The sequence below is a fragment of the Mesitornis unicolor genome, unplaced genomic scaffold, assembly GCF_000695765.1.
Source record: "Mesitornis unicolor isolate BGI_N332 unplaced genomic scaffold, ASM69576v1 scaffold44994, whole genome shotgun sequence".
Lineage (NCBI taxonomy): Eukaryota > Metazoa > Chordata > Aves > Mesitornithiformes > Mesitornithidae > Mesitornis > Mesitornis unicolor.
This window is the reverse complement of record NW_010178899.1, coordinates 12,528-30,969: the sequence shown is the minus strand read 5'-3', so window position 1 is coordinate 30,969 and position 18,442 is coordinate 12,528. Positions and strand designations below refer to the sequence as shown.

The window sequence follows — 18,442 nt, the reverse complement described above, 5'->3', positions numbered from 1 at the left end:
CAACATATGGTCAGTTAACAACCCCAACTGCATCATGGTAAGAACAGGCTTATTTTCAACTCTGGGGGGATGGGAATATTAATTCTAAGGCATGGAAGGTTGGGAATAGGGGAAAAGGTCGTTGAGTTGTAGGCCATGGCACTGGTAAACAGAGTTTACCAGCACAAAGCTGGGTGACTGGATTCTAGCTAAAGATAGGGACAGAATTTGGTGACTGGTGAGACCACTGCTCCAGAGAGATCTTGGGATGGATGGCTGCTTCAGCTGGGCCAGCGCTTGCTCAGATAATGAATATTGTGCCTTCTGTTACCAGGCTGCAGGTAATTAAATGCAAACTTTTGTATGAGACCAGCTAGTTTTATAGTGCAAGCTACAGGGGCCAGTTTTATACCCTGGAGTTTTCTCTCGTAGTGCTCAACATCCCCAGTGAGGTGTGTTCCCCTCTGTCCCACAGTCACTAACTGGCAGCACAAAGTGTGTCAGAATGGTTTGCTAACTTGCCTCTAGGCTGGGGAAGAGTAATGCTGGGCTCAGCGCGATAGAAAGAGCAGGGTTACCCCGGCAGTGGTCACTAAAGCACCCCATAAATATATTTAACAGGTGTCTGTCCTGCATTGCGTTTGCTTTGAGTGGGTGTTGTGGAAAACCGTCTTTAGTAAGCGTCTCTTGTCACTTGTTGAATTAACCACACAAGAACGTTGTGTTATGGAAGGGAATTCTCTAGCCAGTGTGAAACTTGTGAGGAAGAAATCAGAAAAGTAGGGTCAAAAAGGGTAAAAGGAGATTGTGTGTTGTTCCATTCACTTATGTATAAAGAGTTTGAAATGGGTGCAAAAGGAGTTGCTCATCTTTGGCAGTGCTGCGCTTCTTGCAGAGCATAGTTGAACTCTGTCTTTCCAGGCCTTTGGTGATGGCATGACAGTTGTTTGAAACCAGAGTATTGCCATCCATGAGAAGAAAGGTTGAAGGACTGCATATCTCCATACCCGTTCTGTGGGAGCAGAGAGCTGTAGCTCTCCCACACTTCCTGGGAACCACAGACGTTAGAAGCTGCTGTTTCTGAGACGCAGGGACTGACTGGAGCTGCTGGGGACTTGTGCCATTCTTGTATATCAAAATAGTCTTGATTCTGGGGGTTGTGCCATATATTTTGTCCTCTGAAATTAATCTTTAGTGTTTACATTGTTAGGATTCTAGATGTTTGTGTGTTGGGGAAGAGGCAGAAGAGAAAATTTTCAAGTAGCTTTGTGGCTTGGTTCAAGTGTGAGCTCTATTTCTCACCCAGCAGTGACAGTTGCACCTGTAGAGTATGTGGAGGATTTGAGTTGCATGTGAAATCCTAAGAAAGCCCCACTGGAACAGGCAGCTTTCAGCTGGCGTTCCCAGCCTCTCGTGTGTGGGAGACACGGAACCATCTTACCTGTTTGAAAAGACCTGTTTGAGGATGGAGTGAAGCATAGAATACTGCCTAATTGACAAGGAAAAAGTCTACAATAGGGGTTCTGGTTTTCTAGGGCTAGTTTTAAATGTTCTTCTGTTTAATTAAATACTGGCCTTTTCAAAATACTTAGGTAATGTGTAAGCTTTTAGATGCTCTAAGATGAAAGGAAGTGCATACATGTGAAGTACTACCTTATGCCTCAAGTTAATACTTCAGTAATAGCATCATGTTACCACTGTGACACCCATCGCTGACGGCAATGGATGGCTCCTTGCTTATGTGAAGATTTCGAAGTAGCCCTGCTTTTGCTCTTGCTTTGATTTTGTAACCAGTTCATGACACTTAGTTGACCCATTTACAGCAAACACCATGCCGTTGTGCTTGCAATGCATAATTTTTATAATGTAAGGATGTGTCAGCCTTGTCTGGGCACCCACACCTAATGTTTAACTACCCATGTCTCTGGTGATACATCCTTTGAAAATTAGTCAGCGTGCCCCAGAAAGTGGGATGACGTGGAAGATCTGTGCACGGTGCTGTCTGCAGTGATGGTCTTTAGGATGTTCTACCATGCTGGTAGCTGATGAGGAAAAAGGAACAGTGGCACAACCAGGTGGTCCCAACTCATGGTCAAACCCTTCAGTTATCAACTGAGTACAAACACTGCCACTGTGGGCAGGGCTGTGTCCATAGCTGTTGATTGTGACTCGCAGTTTTCTTTGCAGAGCTTGATAGGCCACACGACGCCCATTGAGAGCCTACAGATCAATAAAAATGAGAAACTCATCGTTGCAGGGTCCCAGTCAGGGTCCATTCGCGTTTGGGACCTGGAAGCTGCCAAAAGTATGTTTCCGTGAGTTTTCACTTCTGTTAATGCACGCTTTTTGGAATATCCTTATGCTTAATATCTGTGCTGACCCAGAGGGTTCCGAACTTAAGAAGGAGCCAGGTGCCTGGTGTTGCTTTTATCTTAATTTCCATCCCTCTTAGAGGGCTTTAGTGCACTTCGTACTGAGACTGTAGAGCTGGGTCTGCACACTCGAGCAGAAAATTGTGCATGTATTATGGAGACTGATTTGAGGAATTAGTTTCTAGGGTTTTGACCCAAGTGTGTTGAAACCTATATTCCAGATCAGTTTCCATGCATGTGTAGAGTAACTAGGTTTACAGAGTTTGTCTTCAGAGTCTCAGATTAAAATTGAGAACCTTAATAAAAAGATCCAAAATCAGATTGGAAGTTTTAAGTCTATTAGGTTCCGCAGAAGTCCAGGAATCCGCTGCTTGCTGATCCTCTTGCTCTCGTTCTTGGGTTTTAACTTTTCTCTTTTTCCTCAAGTGATTTTTCTCTTCTGCTCTTGCATGACCATGTGAATAGACAAAGACATAATTTTTAATAAATCACAAAAGCTATGAAGCTAAGTTGACCCTTAAGGGCCAACTGTTGAGTCATGTTTTGTTTATTGCATTTTTCTCAGTTCCTAGAGCAAGTTTACAAAGGTATCATGAATCACTTGAGTGTATCCCAGCCAGAATACTGTAAAATGACTGTATACTTCTTATAGGTTGCTACTTGTTCATAAAAAGAATGTGTATTGAAAATAGATTTACAAGAGCAGGTGGCATAAATAATAAAAAGATTCAGACAGTTAGAATCAGTTCAGTTATAAAACAGTTTGGCTGTACCAGTGGAGAGTAACTGATCTGGCTGAATTTATTAGGAGGCCTGTGAGCCAGAGTCTGTGCAAATGACCACTCCACGTTTGGCTCAAGAGCTAATTTCTACCAGGGGAATCATCAGACTGTCCCAGATGAGGGATGATGGAGAGAGATTGCCCCTTTTACTGTCTGAGCAATTTTTCTTCCATGAAATTGAGTTCTGCATTTGTCTCTGCTTTCTGAAATATGGTGTACGAGTTCTACTGGTCCTTTCTGGTCTCCAGAATTACAAAAGGTGTTACTTGGTTTATGTCTTGCTGAAACAATGATCATTTTTTTTGTCACGCTTACTAAGCTTCCTTTCTTGGTGTCTGGGACGCTTCTTGCAAGGGAGTCCAGTACCAATATTGGAATGTAAGAGGCAGCAGTTGGGCTTCTGCTTGGATGGGAGTGCACAGTCCCAGGAAAGGTTCTGTAATAGCTGCAAAGTGAACAATTCAGGCAGTCAAACATCCCTTTCTCTTCCTGGCTAAAACTGTGTTTCTTTCCCTGCCCCCATTTTGCTCTCTTTGTTTCAAATGGGAAGATGTTCTGCCTGGCAGCTGCTTCAGTGTGGCTGCTTAGCTTTATTTTCTGATTGGAGACCTTCTGGTTTTATTTGTAGTTTTCAGACCTAAGGACAGGATTTTCATTAGGATCATTGAATCCGGGTCCTCTGTTGCTGTTTCTTTGCACTGCAAGGGTAAAATCAGAAATATTTCCACTAAAAATATGTGCAGATGAATAAACAGTTTGTAACACGTCTAATGTATGTTGTGTTAGCATGTTTAACGGTGAGGGTGGTATGGCTAAACTGCTGCATGCTGTTTAGGGGAATCGAACTACTAAATATTTGCTCCCTATTCTTTCTCCCTGCTCTGCTTCTCCTTTTCCCAGTTCTTCGTGCCTTACTGGGTCACAAAGCGAATATCTGCAGCCTCGCTTTCCATCCTTTTGGAAGCTTTGTGGCATCTGGCTCTTTGGACACCAACATTAAGGTAAAGCTCAGGTTCCCAAAGAGATTACCCGCTTTATTTCCAGAATCCTTGTTACGCAGAGCGGCAGGATGTGTTTTGTGCCAAGCTGTTGGTAGATGCTGTACATCATCATTTCCATGTGTGTGGGCAGGTGTATTTGCAAGTGCTTGTGAAATTCATGCGTGTATTTTCAGTGGTAGCTCCTGAGTGTGACTCCTCTGTTGTGGAATGTGACTCAGAGTTAGGTGCCAGCCAAGACCTAGTGTCAGCAAGCGCAGATGTCCTGACTGCTGTGGCTTGCATCTGCTTCGTCAGGCTCATATTTGGCTGTAGGAGCTGAGCTGCTGTAGTAAGAAATACCTTCCAGAAGTGATTCTCACTTGGGGAATAGGTTATAAAATACCCCTGAAGCAAACAGGGGTTTAACAGCCCCTTCAGTATTTTCGTTCTGTGATGTTTATGAGCTTGGTGACAGGGAGAGCTCTTGTTCTGATGGGACTCTTGGGCTCCTCACATACTGCTCTAAGCATATCTTTTGTTTGCTTTTCTTTCCTGTAGCTCTGGGATGTAAGAAGCAAAGGTTGTGTCTTCAGGTACAAGGTAAAATGCTTCATTAGTTTTCAGGCGAAGAGGAGAGAAAGATTTCTTTTGAGAACTTGAGAGCAAACTTAAAGTGATTATGTGTAATTAACTTCCTAGTTTTCCAGTATGTAAATAAGTTCTGCACAATTTATGAAGTGGTCTGGCAAACCTCGTCTGTGAACTGTATGAGAATATGACAGGGATATTGTATGAGTTAATGTACTGTAATCTGGTTGGCTTCAGTGGGGAATGAAGAGCATCCATGAGTGTTTCTTTATACTGTGGCTGATATTACTATGCACATCTCCACTGCACTGAAATGGTTCTATTCTTGGGGCCTTTTAATTTCATTTAGAAACCAACTTAATGGCACAGCAGTTCTATCTGACTACCCATAAATCTGTGTAATTTAAAACTGATTCTTATTAAGCCAGATCTGTATTTACTATACTTAAACTGATGCAGAAATTTCTAGATGAGAGAGATTACACCTGTTTATCATGGTTGGGTTTAGCTTTTGAGTGTAGTGTTCTGTGAGCTGTGGACTCTGTGAAACAGTTACTTGATTTTATTTTATTATATTGTATAGGATCGAAAGACTAAAGCCAGAATTCCCTCTAAAGGAAGGAAAAAAATAACCTATTTGTTTTTCTCATTTCAGGGTCACACAGAAGCAGTTCGATGTCTCCGCTTTAGTCCTGATGGGAAATGGTTAGCCTCTGCTGCTGATGATCACACTGTAAAGGTAATGTATTGTGACACTCATATGCTTGTGGCAGATAGGAATGTAGAGATCATCTTTTTACCAGGCATTACCAGCACTTGCTCACAAACACCTTTATTTCATTAGGCAGCTGGCTGAGCCCTGTGGCTTTGCAGGGACCAGTCTGTTTCTGAGGATCATGTCCAGTGGCCCACAATATTTGCTTCACTAGACCAGTATCTGGCTCCCCTCATTCACTAGGGGTGTGTTATCATATGCGTTGCACTTGATTATTAGTCTGAAAATTGCTGTCAGGACTGTGCAGAGTGAGAGGAGGAGTTCAGATAACTATCCACTGAAGCAGCTACCTTAGTTGTTTCAGATGTGGTATGGAGGAATGTGGGTGAAAGCATGATTTTTGTGTTTGGTTTCACATGGAATAAACTGGTTGGTCATTTCACTCTGGATTTTTCTGTGGAGAGTAGAGCACAGGAAGAATGAATTGCAAAGGGATTCAGAGCTTTTGGATTTTTGTTTGTTCACTTTTGAGGTATAATCTGTGGGACCAGGTGAAACTGCTGTATTTTACCCTAGTTTCTAAATATAAACCAGAAAGTTCTAGGGGACAAATTAAATGGAAAAGTTAAGAGTGCCAAAAGAAAAATCAAGAAAAAAATGTAAAAAATGCAGCCTTAGATGACTGGGACAATAGTCTGTTCTTGGAGTGGGAGGAGTGTTAGAAGGTTGCCAGTACAAGGAAATCCAAAGTGTATTGGAATTCTCTAACATTAGATCTTTTCAAGAGTCTCTCTGTTCTTTCCTTCTTCCAGCTGTGGGATCTGGCTGCTGGGAAGATAATGTTTGAGTTTACGGGACATACTGGCCCAGTAAACGTTGTTGAATTCCATCCCAACGAATACCTTTTGGCTTCTGGCAGCTCTGACAGGTACATAAGGGGAGGGAGAAAGAAGGGAATTGTATATGCCACTTCCTTTCCCCATGTCCTTCCTTTAAGGAATGTAGAAAATAGGAATTTTCCACCACTCAAACCTGCCATTGCAAAAGCCTGACATCTGTCCAGCAGCACATCACATTTGTGATGCACACAACATGGAAATCTTACCCTCTCATCTAAAATTGATCGCAGCTTCTGCCACACTAGAAAACAATGAGATAGCCTCAAGCATCTCACTAATCCAGCTGATGTCATATCTGAACAGCAAACAGTCCTGTTCAGCTAGCGGGGTGTTCTAAGCTCCGGATCAGCTCTAAATACCTGAGCCTCTAAGCATCTGTGTCTGGATTCATGGATCTTAGCTAGCGTTCTGTGTAGGTTCATCGTATGTGCACAGCAGCAAAAGTCCTTCTAGCTATTAGCATATTATTTCAATACTGGATCCTACAGTAGATCTCTAGAAGGATGGGTGATGATTTTTTGTTCTCTTGTGTTTATAGGACTGTTCGGTTCTGGGACTTGGAGAAGTTTCAAGTTGTGAGCTGTATTGAAGAGAAGGCTACTCCTGTCAGGTATACTAAATTCCTACTGCAGTGTACTAGGAAGAGACTAAAGTGAGGGTGAAGGGAGGATTTTCTGAAAGACAGACTTTACTGGGGAGAACTTTAAGCTGCTTGAGATGCTGCACAGATGAACATCAGATCGGTAGGTTCATCGCTGGAAGTGGGGCTGGAGGTGTTCAGTGAAGTCAAGATTACGGCCCTGGGATCCCTGTGGGACTGAGCAGGGTTGAAAGCTGTGCCTGATTCTCCCCCTGTCTTCCTCCCAGGTGTGTGCTCTTCAACCCAGATGGCTGCTGCTTGTATAGTGGCTTCCATGATTCGCTGCGTGTGTACGGCTGGGAGCCAGAACGCTGTTTTGACATGGTCTTGGTGAACTGGGGAGAAGTAGCTGACTTGTCTATCTGTAACAACCAGCTGGTAAGCCACTGCTCATGAGGAGTGGGGGAGGCAGCTGAGAAACACAAGATAAAATCCTCCTGTCTTCTTGCACACCTTCTGACCTTTAAGCTTGTGGCCAGGGCTTGCAATGTGCTTAGAACTTAGAGCTTGTGTGCTTTTGCTTTCAGCAGCCTTGTGCTCTACTTCATCTCTTTTTGGCTTCTGGAAGAAAGAGCTAGGTCTTGGTTTGACCAGTATTTAGAAACTGAGCTTGGCAAACGTTTGATCAATAAAACATTGGCAGGTTCAGATTGAAAAAGACAAAGCACTGAACTGAGAAATTCTTAAGCATGGTTGCTCAGAGTCACTCCATGTCTGTTCTCAAAAAGGCTAACATACACCCAGCTCCTTGGTGATTACTGTGATGTTTTACCTCTGCAGATAGGAGTTTCCTTTGCACAAAACACAGTCTCTTCCTTCGTTGTGGATCTCAGCAGAGTCACAAAGTCTGGTTCCATTCCTCGTGGGCTGCTCAGAGATGATGAGCCTCTTGTGCCACCTACCCCAACGGGTTCCTCCATTCGCCGCATCTATGATAGGCCCTCAACTAGCTGCAGCAAGCCACAAAGGTAAGGAAATCTGCTGACTTGCAGGATTTCAAGATTTTAAGGAAATGAACAAGGAGCTTAGTGCTTTCACACTCTCTAACAGAGTCCATATGGCTTGCCCTGACAGCATCTCTTTTTCCACAGCAGAGTGAAGCACAACTCAGAGAGCGAGAGGCGCAGCCCCAGCAGCGAAGATGACCGGGATGAAAAGGAATCAAAGGCTGAGATCCAGAATCCAGAGGAGTACAAAGAGATCTTTCAGCCCAAGAATGCTATTTGTCAGTACCAGGGTTTATTGTGCTTTTGAGTGGTTTGGATTAGAGTTGTAGGTGCAAAACTGGTCCACTAGGAGTGAGCTTTGGCTTACTATAATAGAGGCTTCATCAGTAACTGGAAGAGTTTAGCAAACTTCTATTTAATATTCTGTGTTTGGACTCTGAACCACAGGTCATGTAGGTAAACTGCTGGAAGGTGGCAACTTTAGTGGAGTGCAGAGATGTCGCGTCAAAGCCTGGCTCAAAATCCAGAGCTACGTTGTAAGCACATTGCCTTTCTGTCCTGATTAGGATGGACTCTGATTAGGACTCTGTTACAGGATCTTTATTAGCTTAGAATTTTGTTATGTATAAAGTCAGCAGCCTCCATTAAAGAAGAAAAGGCAAAATGTTTTGTTAATGCTGAGACTGTTGTTTAGGAGGCATAGTGCAATGCCTGTGTCTTATTTTTATGTAAATGACAAAAATGAGATCCTTTTCCTAAGGAATTAATATTCATTATTTTGACTTATGTAAATCAATTTAGCAGGACGTGAATATTTTTCTAATATAATTTGTTGTGGCAATGCCTTTTCTTCACACTTCTACAGCAGCAATGAACTACACAGGTCAGTTCTGTCCATTCCATCCATGAAAGCTGAAAGCCTTTGGCTAAACTCAATAGCATCAAGGTCTGAAGGAGATAACTGTGCTTGTCGAATCACTGAGTGCCCTAATCTGTGGAGCAGTTGGAGATCTCACAGCTCCAAGGTTGACCTACTGCTAATCTGTAGCCTTGAATGCTCCTTTCTTTATTTATTTCTCTCTGTAGGTCGAACTCCTCCTCGAAGTGAACCTTTTCCTGCCCCTCCAGAGGATGGTGAGTATGAAAATGACCTCTTGGTGGGAATGGGTTGAATGGCCTTCAAAAGAGGGAAAGCTGAATGCAGAAAGGACTACTTGTGCTCTAGCTATGCAGAACCTTTGCTCACAGCTTCTCTTGAAAGGAATTATTAGTTTCTGCTTTCTCACTTCTTTCCATCTTGGTAGAGCCTGTAACTGTGAAGGAAGCAGTTAAGCCCAGCCAAGTGGATGTCCAGACCTCGTTGCCCAAGCAGGAACTCGTATGTACTGTATAATTTGTTTAAAGCTGTTCACAATCTTGCTCTGAAAGATATGCAAGTGCTGGAGACTTTGATTTCTAATCAGGCTGATTGCTTTACTGAAGAGCATTAAAAGTACAGCTCCAGTCTTTGTCCTGCCGTGTGTCTTGCCTGAGCAGTAGAATTGAAGGCCGAGCCTCTGGCAGGTGATGGCTTTATTGCTGTTGGTTGTTTAGCGAACTTGCAGTGGTGTTTCTCCTTGCATCTGAAAATTGGGGCACTCTGAAGAGAACCAAGTGCCAGATTTCCGCAAGTGCTTGAACTGAGGCTGTTTTGTAGCCGCAACTGCAAGCAGCCATGAGCCAGGATACGTTACACTGGCTTCTTTAGAATTCTCTTTGCCTTCAGGCTGGTCATGGACTATTGCCCTGATTTTGAATGCTGATAACAATGACAACACTTGGCACTACTGCTGCGATATCTCCATGTTCTTTGCAAACCTTAATTACATCTTGGCATGTACCTGAGAGATACTTTATTGCCTCTTAAAGTATGCTAGCAAATTGGCGACTGCTTCTGCATTAGGACCCTGCTTGGAGCGGAAAGTGGGTCAGGAAAAAAAGGACATTGCAGACTACGGCCAGATTGTTGCTGCCAGAGCTTTTATCCCAATTTCTCCTGCAGTCTGATCCAGTTCAGAGGCCACCAATTGCTTCCTCCACTCCCATGACAAGAACAGAGCCATCGGTGATACCTGCGGCCAGGAATGAGCCCATTGGCTTGAAGGCCTCTGATTTTCTACCAGTAGGTGTCTCTGGACAAAGGTTTCCAGCCAGTGTCTGTGCTGGGTGGCATCAGAAAGGGGATTCTCTGAGGTGCAGAAGTGTCTTTGGTGCTTTCTGCAGCCTGCAGTCCTCAGTACTGAATGAGAACACGTTACCTTGTGCTCTTCCTCTGCTCACTTGGTGCTTCCCCTGCCAACTCTGCTGCCTCCCAGCTCCTTTGACCTGCAGTTTCTGTGCAATGGGCTCTGGGTCCAATTGTCATTGCGATTGACAGCAGGCTGATGTGAACACGGCAGCATTGATCCGTGCTCACGAAGGTGTTACCAAAGCAGAGAGCAAGGGATGAGAGACACACTGAACAATTCCACATGCTAGACAGTGATTCATTTAGAAAACTGGTGTCTGCCATTACACATACAGAGTTGTTTTGTGAGGATCTGCCTCTTGCATCTCTGGGGTCTCTTGACCTCTCTTGGGATGGTATTCCCTGTCCCAAAAAGGGAGAAGGACCAGAGCATCCTGATGATCCCAGACTTTAAATGTGAGCAGAGGAAGTAGTGGTTTCATTGTGGCTTGGGCAGGAATTAAATTGAAGGTCTAATAAATTGTGTAAGGTTTATGCTGTGTAATAAAACTTGCTGATTTCAGATGAGTGTCTTACATTAAAAAATGGGGTTTGCATGAAAACATTTCTTTATCAAAACATACTGATTTTGAAAGCTTACTTTTAATTCACCTTTTTTTAATTTTGAAAGTTTCCAAAGCTTCAAACGTGTTTGTGATTGATGTAATAGAAAAGGCAGAAGTAACTGAAATCAGAACAAATTGAGCATTTCCATTTCAAAATGTTTCTGAAACTATCTGCAAGGATGTCAGTGTTTACTGGCACTCAGTACACCAAAATAATCTCTCACCAAGTCCAGAGTAAGCTCCTACCCTTCTATGCCATCCTGCTCTGTTGTTGCTGCTGCATTAATGCTGGTACTTTCAGACTCTGAAAAACCAAAGCCCGACCGAGCTGGTGGATGAGGACGCCATGTCGCAGATCAGGAAGGGGCACGAGACTATGTGTGTGGTACTCGCCAGCCGCCACAAGAACCTGGACACCGTGCGGGCTGTGTGGAGCACTGGTGACATCAAGGTAAGGACGTGGACATACCTGAGGCTCATGAGGGGAGCAGCTGAGCAGCTCTTTTTGCTTGTCTGGGGCCTATTCTGTCCAAAATGCTGAGTCTCACAGCTGTTGCCATCAAGGGTGCCCCAGAGAGTGCTGCTGTGTCCTACCTGCTGTTAAATGGTCACAAAAAATGTGGAGGAAGCTTCCTCATGTGATACTTATCTTCTCTTCCCTAGTCTACTCCACATTTCCTCTACCTTGGTTTTGAAAAGTGGCACTTGATATTAATTTCATTAGCCTCACCAATTTTGAGCTTTGCAATAAGTGACTTCTTCCCCCTCTCTCTCTCAGAACTCTGTGGACTCTGCAGTGGCGATCAACGATCTTTCTGTTGTTGTGGACCTCTTGAATATCATCAACCAAAAAGCGTGAGTTGTGGTTGGGGGCAGCCCCTGGGATACCTGAGGGCGCCAGGAGTGCTGTATTACACTGACCTTGTGGCCAGTGGGCTGTGGCAGCGTGAAATGTGTGTACCTGTAGTCAGATCTTCAAGTCTGCAGTGCCAGTAACTGCTGGAGTTGTATGGGGCCTTTTCTATGGGTAAATGATCTCTCACAAGGAAAATCGAAATCTTAGGGCTTCATAAAGCGATTCTGCTTTGTCAGTGAAATACGTCAGAACCTGCCACTTTCTATCACAAGGAGGAGTCAGTGAACTTGAGTGCCACTGCCTGGGCTGTTTGTTTTGGTTTTTTTTTGCCAGAAAGCATTATTTGTCAACTCAGCCTTGTGAAGCCTCAGTCTCTGGTCTCAGAACCTGTCCTTTTCTTCTCAGGTCTCTCTGGAAGCTGGATTTGTGTACTATAATCCTGCCACAGATAGAGAAACTACTCCACAGTAAATACGAAAGGTGAGACCCCAAGGACATGGTGTGCTGAGGGGGACAAGGTGTGGATATTCATAGGAGAGCTCCGCTGAGTATTTTGTAGCTGAAAGAAAATCCTGAAAAGTCACAGCAGATACAGGATAACGCCAATACGATGTATGGAAGAGCAGTGGAATTTCCAAGTGTGGGGGAAAAAGACATGGAAAGTATGCACGGGCAGAAAGAGCGGGACGTTGAAATCGGTGTAGGTGTGTTAGATTGAAGGCACCTCTGGCAGCCAGGAGAGCGCAAATCAGTCTAGAACAAGTGAGCTCTGTGCACTGATGGAGATGAAACTGTTGACTTGTGACAAGGAGAATAAATTCTCACAACAGCTGTGGGGTCACTTGGAAGATTGCTTTGAACCTTATTGTTGGGTGGCAAAAAAATGGAACCTCACTCTGAAGGTGGAGGTTCTGTTTTCCCTTCCTGCTGGGAGAGAGGCTCCTGGCAAGTCCCCTCACAGGACATCTCTGCTCTGGAGCAGAAGGGTCCCATGTAGCAATGTGTATGCCAGAACCTTTCGAAAGGGCTCACTTTGTCAGTCTTGACTCAAACCAAGACAAGTTGGTACTTGGTTGTTGCTCTCCTTACCAGGTTATGGGTGGTGGCAGGGGTGTTGTTGGAGTCCGTCGTCCCCAGTGACTGGATACGAGTGAGGGGTGTGTGCTGGTAGGACAGAAATGAAATTCAAGTGGGACCCCATTCTCTTTTTTTCAGTTATGTGCAGACTGGCTGCACCTCCCTGAAACTCATTCTCCAGAGATTTCTGCCACTGATCACAGACATCCTCGCTGCACCACCTTCTGTCGGAGTGGACATCACCAGAGAGGAAAGGTGAGGCACTTACCTTCACTTGTTCCCTTTTTGAACCAGCCTTGCTCTTGGGTGAGCTTTGCTCCTCACCATACAGGCTTTGATACTAGACTGAGCTTGCAAACACCTTTTGTCTGCAAACACCAAACCCTCCTACTCTTGAGAAAAAGACCAAGGACTGCTTTTCCCTCTGTCACCATATACTGAGTCATACCTAAACAAAGTGTGAGTCTGTCAGGAGTAAAACCACCTTGTGGCTTCACCCTCTACCTCACAAAGACACATGAAGTGTTAGCCAAGCCCTGGATTTCCAGTTCATTCACAGGATAGCTCTGCTCTGAGAACTGGCCCTCCAACACCAGCACCTCCTTCTTCCCTGGACTTTACTGCCGAAGGGGAAAAGAGGAGTGGAAGAGCCCTTATGTAGCTGCCATTCTCCTGTGTCATCAGGATGTGGGCTGAATACCTCAGCTTCTTCCAGGCCATTTGCAGGGCTTGTGTTTTCTCTCCTGCTTGAGTTGCAGCTTTGGTGCTACAGGAGCAAGCACATCCCTTAAGCAGCTGAGGGTTTATGCTGTGTCTGCTCTCTGTTTTTTGCAGGCTCCATAAATGCAAGCTGTGCTACAAGCAGCTGAAAGACATCAGCAACATCGTCAAGAACAAGTCTGGGCTCAGCGGCCGCCATGGTAGTGCCTTTCGGGAACTGCATCTCCTCATGGCTGTCCTGGAATGACAGCTGCCACCTCCTCACCTGCAAACACAAGTGGCCAAGCTCTTCTCTGCTCTTGGTCTGGCTGAATTTCGCCTCTCTCCGTGTGTCCGTCTTCCCCTCTCAGCACGGTAGTGAAGTGGAATCTTGCTGTTTGGTGTCCTGCCCAGCTCCAGCACCTTACGGGCTGGGTGGAGGACCTGAGCGGAGCGAGACCTGTGCTGTGTGTGGGGACCTGGCTGGCAGAGGGCCCCACAAAGCCTCTGTAGGAAAGCAGCTTCATTTCAGCTCTTCATCTCATCAAGCTCTCAGTTGTTCTGTCTCTGTGCTGGCTTTTCCCTGATGGGAGGACTCTGAATCTGCTATCACCCCTCCTCACCTGTGTGTGCTGTCAGTTCTTGTCGCTTGGCTCTGTGAGCCGGAGGCCAGCTGGCCCCGCTCTCTGTGTGCAGCACGCTGAAGACTCTGGTGTCTGCCCCACCAAAGCCTGCTGTGGCGTGGAGTGCCCTTTCCCTGCAGAAGGGACTTCAACTGCCATGTGGGGCTGGCCCTGTTGGTTTGCTTCATCAAACATGAGCCAGGATGTGATGCCACCATGCCTGGTGTGGCCTCAAGGACCTGTGTTGAGAGGAGGCTGTCTCTTGGCTTCTCCAAAATTATCACTCAAGATTATTGTCTTCAGACTTACTGGGAACTGAGGCCTACCTGGGTCTGTTAAAATCTGACTTGATCAGGACTTGTATGTGTTTGCCTTTAGGGGTAAGGATTTGGGAGGGTGGAGGAACAGAGGGCTGAGGACTAAAGTCTTTCTGCATCCACTGAACCACTCTTAGAGGGTTGTTTGATTTTGTTTTGTTTTTCTTCTCCCCAATAAATACCTGTCATAACCTTTCTGTCCCTCTTTCTTCTTTCCTATGGGGAAAGAGGTTTCTGTTGGTGCTTTACCTGCTCCTCCCAGCCTCTCTTCTATTTTATACACTGGAGCCTGTTCTCTGGGAAACTGTAAGTTATTATGAATTTTATTAAAAGATTTGTAATGTGTTTTTTTTTTTTAAAAAAAAAGTTGTTAAATGCCTGAATCTCTGGAAGTACCATTCACTTTGGCACAGCTTCTGGCTGGGAGTGTCCAGGGAAAGCAGGGCTCTGTTCCCTGTGTGTCCCAGGGGAAGCCAGCTGTTCTCACCCTTCCTGCTGGGTGGATGCCGTGAGCAAGTCACAGAGGCACTGGGAAGTCGCAGAGACAGCACTCGGGTGGTTTGCTGAAACCCTGGGGGAGGTTTCGCTCTGCTGGGTAGTTCCCAGCTCAAAGAGCAACATCATCATTTGTGGCTTGTCCCTCTCCCCACCTGGTCTCTAGCAGCTCTTGGTGCAGTGGCAGGGCCTTGTCTCTGGTTTTCTGTGAGCTCCTGAGCCAGGTGCTGGTGTTTGGAGATGCAGGAGGCTGTTTCAGGGGACTATAATGGGGCCACCAGGAAAGCTAAAGCTGACCCCTACTGTGTTGTGACTTCGTACAAACACACTTGAGTTTTAGGCATGAAGGGGAGCGTCCCGCTCTTCTCCAAGGCGCTGGAGGAGATGGCTCTGATGGTGGCTCACACAGGACAGCACAGCAGTGCATGGACCCCACTGAGATCTGAAAAGGCTCCTCCGGCCCTGGACAGCCTGAAGAGCTGAGAGAAGGCTGAGATGGAGCAAGATCCTGCAGTGCTGGGGCTTGCTTAGGGTTTAACTCCATCTCCTGCTAATTAAGGGAGTCTGATAGCTGCAATCTGGGAAGGGGGATTTAAAGCAAGAGGACTGATGTAATGGGCTTTTCCAGCCAAGCACCAAAGGAGTGGGTAGGGAGATGCTATGCAAGCAGGAGGAAGCACCCACCCCAAGAAGAGTTCAAACACGCTGCAGGGAAATAACAGCAGTGCAGAATGATTGGCTTTAACAGTTTATTTAAAATAACTTTTGTTACAAAACAGGATTTTTTTAAATTATTAAAATACATAGAAACATCTAATCTTACAAAAGGCTAAATTTATTTTTCCCTTTTTTAATAGAATATGCTGTGGAAGAGTGAGAGGAGAGGGTAGCGATGGGGAAGAGCCATCAGTGCATCCAGTTGGTTATTTGCAGCAGAAATAAGGTACCCATGGGTGGGAGCTCAGAGGTGCAGGGGACAGTGCTCTCCTCCCACCCCCCCCGCCACATAAACCAACAGGCTTTTGGCCTGAGGCTTGAGGTTTTTGTTTGGTTTTTTTCCACTTGTTTTCTGTTCCAAGACCATGTAAACAAGGTATAAATATTTCAAACACTTTCATCTCGACCATGCTGTGGTCTCTCTTAACAAGACAACTGGTAATAACTTTACAATAGCTTCATTTGAGACTGCTAAATCCACCCTGGTGCTGTGTAACCCTCTGTGCCCGTGCGGGGCCCTAGAAGTACCAGCACCAGGATGAAGGGCAGCTCGGCTCATGCACAGCACCGGGGCACCTTCATGCAACAACGGGGCTTGAGAAACTTATGGGGAAAGGAGCTGCTGGGATTCTTTTTTTTTCTGGCTTAAAATGCAGTCTGGGGGGTAGCAGAGACTTGGCTGGGGGCTCACCCAGCCCCACCTCCAGCCAGGTACCTGCACTGTTGTAAAAACAGCTGGAGCGACAGCGGGAGCACCCAGCACCTCCCTGCTCCGGCTAAAACCAGCTGGCCAGGGAAAATAAAAAGTGAGGGAGGTGAGCATCTGAGGGGGCAGATCCCTGCCCAGCACCACTGTTCCCCACAATAGATGGGGGTTCAGCTTCTGGGAGACCCTGGCCCCACACTGCTCACGGTGGTCACTGGTCCTACAGGCGAGGGGATGGCACCAAAGCTTTCCTGTCTTCCAGCATCCAGCTCCCCATAGCACCATGAGGGGCTGGGTCCTGTAGTGGGTTTGGTGCCAGGGATGGCACTCGTCACACGGGGACTGGCCTCAGCTTCCCTGGGGAGAGACATGCGTAGGTCACACTGGGCAGGGGGCACGGCTGCCACTGCCACAGCCCCATCCACCAGTACCATGAGCATCCCCACCAGCATCCCTGCGAGCAGCACAGCCCAGCATCCCTGCCCTGCCCGGGAAGCGGGGCCCAAGCAGAGCCCGCCACCGGCTCCTCAGCCACGGCTGCCCCTAATTCAGGCTGAAATCAAAGGGGAGAGAGGTTCAGCCTGGGGGTACTGCAGCTGCCCTGCAGCATTGCTTCCTGTGCACCTCAAGCCGCTGGCACCAGGGTGCTCTTGGAGAAGTGCTAACCAGTCTCCCTATGGCTAATTAGCCATTAGTTAATGAGCTGATTACAAATCAGCTTGCTTCTCCACATGCCTGCCAGTATCCAGCTGAGACGAGGCTGGTAATGGAAGCCTCCTCTGATGGAGGGACTGCAGTGCCTGAGCACCCACCTGAGGTCTGGAGCTTCCTGCGGATGGAGGCGGCACGGCTGGAGAGCTGCCCCGGGCTGGGGGACGAGTGGCTCCGGGCAGGGGTTGCTGTGGTCCCTGGCAAGTCACCCTGGGGGGAGATGGGGCATGTGTCTGCTTGGGTTGCAGAGGGAAAGGATGGGGATGAGCTGGGAGGCAGATTGTGCCCGCCTGTGTAGCAGTGTCCAAATAGGCTCTGTGGGTACCACGGGGCTGTCACAGAACAGGGCTTGGAAGAATCAAGGTGGCAGCAGTGGCTGGACACCACTGTCTGGGGAGAGCCTGCCTCCCATCGGGTGATGCTCAACTGAGGTGGCTCCAGGGCTCCCAATGGCAAACAGCTCTGGAGACCATGCATGGGGGCAAAACAGGGAGACCCCTGGGGTGAGGGGGAAGAGGAATGGCTGTGATGTCCCCTTGGTTACCTCCAGGTGCTCCTGGCTGGGCCAGGAGAGCAGCTCAGTCTTGCGGGAAACGGGACCCAGCTCCACGGAGCGAACCCTCTCAGCAAACTTGAGGGAGCACAGCGTCTCACTGGTGTTCTTCTCAGCTGGGGAGACCTGCAGCCAGGCAGGAGCAGGCAGAAAGTCACCCCCTGGCTGCCTGCACACCCCTAGGGCTCCCCCATCCTGGCAAATATGGGTGCCAGGCTGGCGAGGTGCTATTATTAACCTGCTGCTCCCAGGATAGCCCCGAGCCAGCCGGGTCCCCTGTCACCAACTGCCCCGGTGCGAGGGACAGCTGGGAGAAGCTGCAGCAGGTGGTGGGGGCTTGGGGACCTCTCTGAGAGGCCTCAGTGCAGACACAGGCAGCATTTAGGGCAGGGGCAATCACAGGGCAGGGATGGAGAAGCTTCCAGAGCGTAATAATCTTCCCATAGGGACAGCATCTGTTGGCAGGATCAGGGACCTCTGAGTACACCACCCATCCTTTTTTTTTTTCTGGGGGGGCAAAGATGGGGGCAAAGATGGGGACAGACCTGCCCCTGGCAGCCCATAAATATCCCCACACACACAGGCCCCATCCCCTCATCCCAGCCAAGCTCCTGCATCCAGCATCCCACCTGCATGCCCCAGCACCAGGGTGAGCAGGGACCAAACTCATCCCCTAAACCACACCAACTGAACGCAGAGAATGCTGCACCCCTACCTGCACCATCATGAGGGTCTTGCTGTCGCCGCTGAGCGAGTCCTGTAGCAGGTAGGTCAGTTTGGAGTTGCGGAAGGGCACATGGCCCTGCCGGGACCGCAGGGCGTAAATGACATCCCCCAGTGCCGAAAGGGACTTGTTGATGTGCTGTGCCTCACGGAGCCGGCTGCCCTCCGCACCCGAGCGCCCGACCCGCTCTGAGCCCGCCAGGTCCACCAGGTTCAGCTTCCCTGGGGACA

The 18,442-nt window shown here is 47.3% G+C and overlaps 2 protein-coding genes across 2 annotated transcripts in view; one reads left to right on the top strand and one right to left on the bottom strand.

Annotated features, from left to right (window-relative positions):
* Positions 1–4: 4 nt before the first annotated feature.
* Positions 5–13,634, top strand: KATNB1 (katanin p80 (WD repeat containing) subunit B 1; the record flags this gene model as incomplete). Its single annotated transcript, XM_010182597.1, has 18 exons — positions 5–37; positions 2,167–2,284; positions 4,034–4,134; positions 4,672–4,713; positions 5,357–5,440; positions 6,229–6,344; positions 6,854–6,925; positions 7,183–7,333; positions 7,736–7,923; positions 8,047–8,180; positions 8,989–9,036; positions 9,207–9,280; positions 9,944–10,063; positions 11,036–11,185; positions 11,513–11,589; positions 11,996–12,070; positions 12,806–12,922; positions 13,502–13,634. Coding segments are annotated over 18 exons (1,833 nt in total), but the record flags the coding sequence as incomplete, so codon positions are not given.
* A 2,821-nt stretch (positions 13,635–16,455) lies between these two features.
* The window catches only part of LOC104539144 (kinesin-like protein KIFC3), a gene marked incomplete at its 5' end in the record, with an annotated part of 14,232 nt that continues 12,245 nt past the window's right edge, over positions 16,456–18,442 (bottom strand). The window contains 4 exon segments of the mRNA XM_010182596.1: positions 16,456–16,581; positions 17,037–17,145; positions 17,480–17,614; positions 18,204–18,433. Coding sequence (XP_010180898.1) covers positions 16,556–16,581; positions 17,037–17,145; positions 17,480–17,614; positions 18,204–18,433 — 500 coding nt within the window.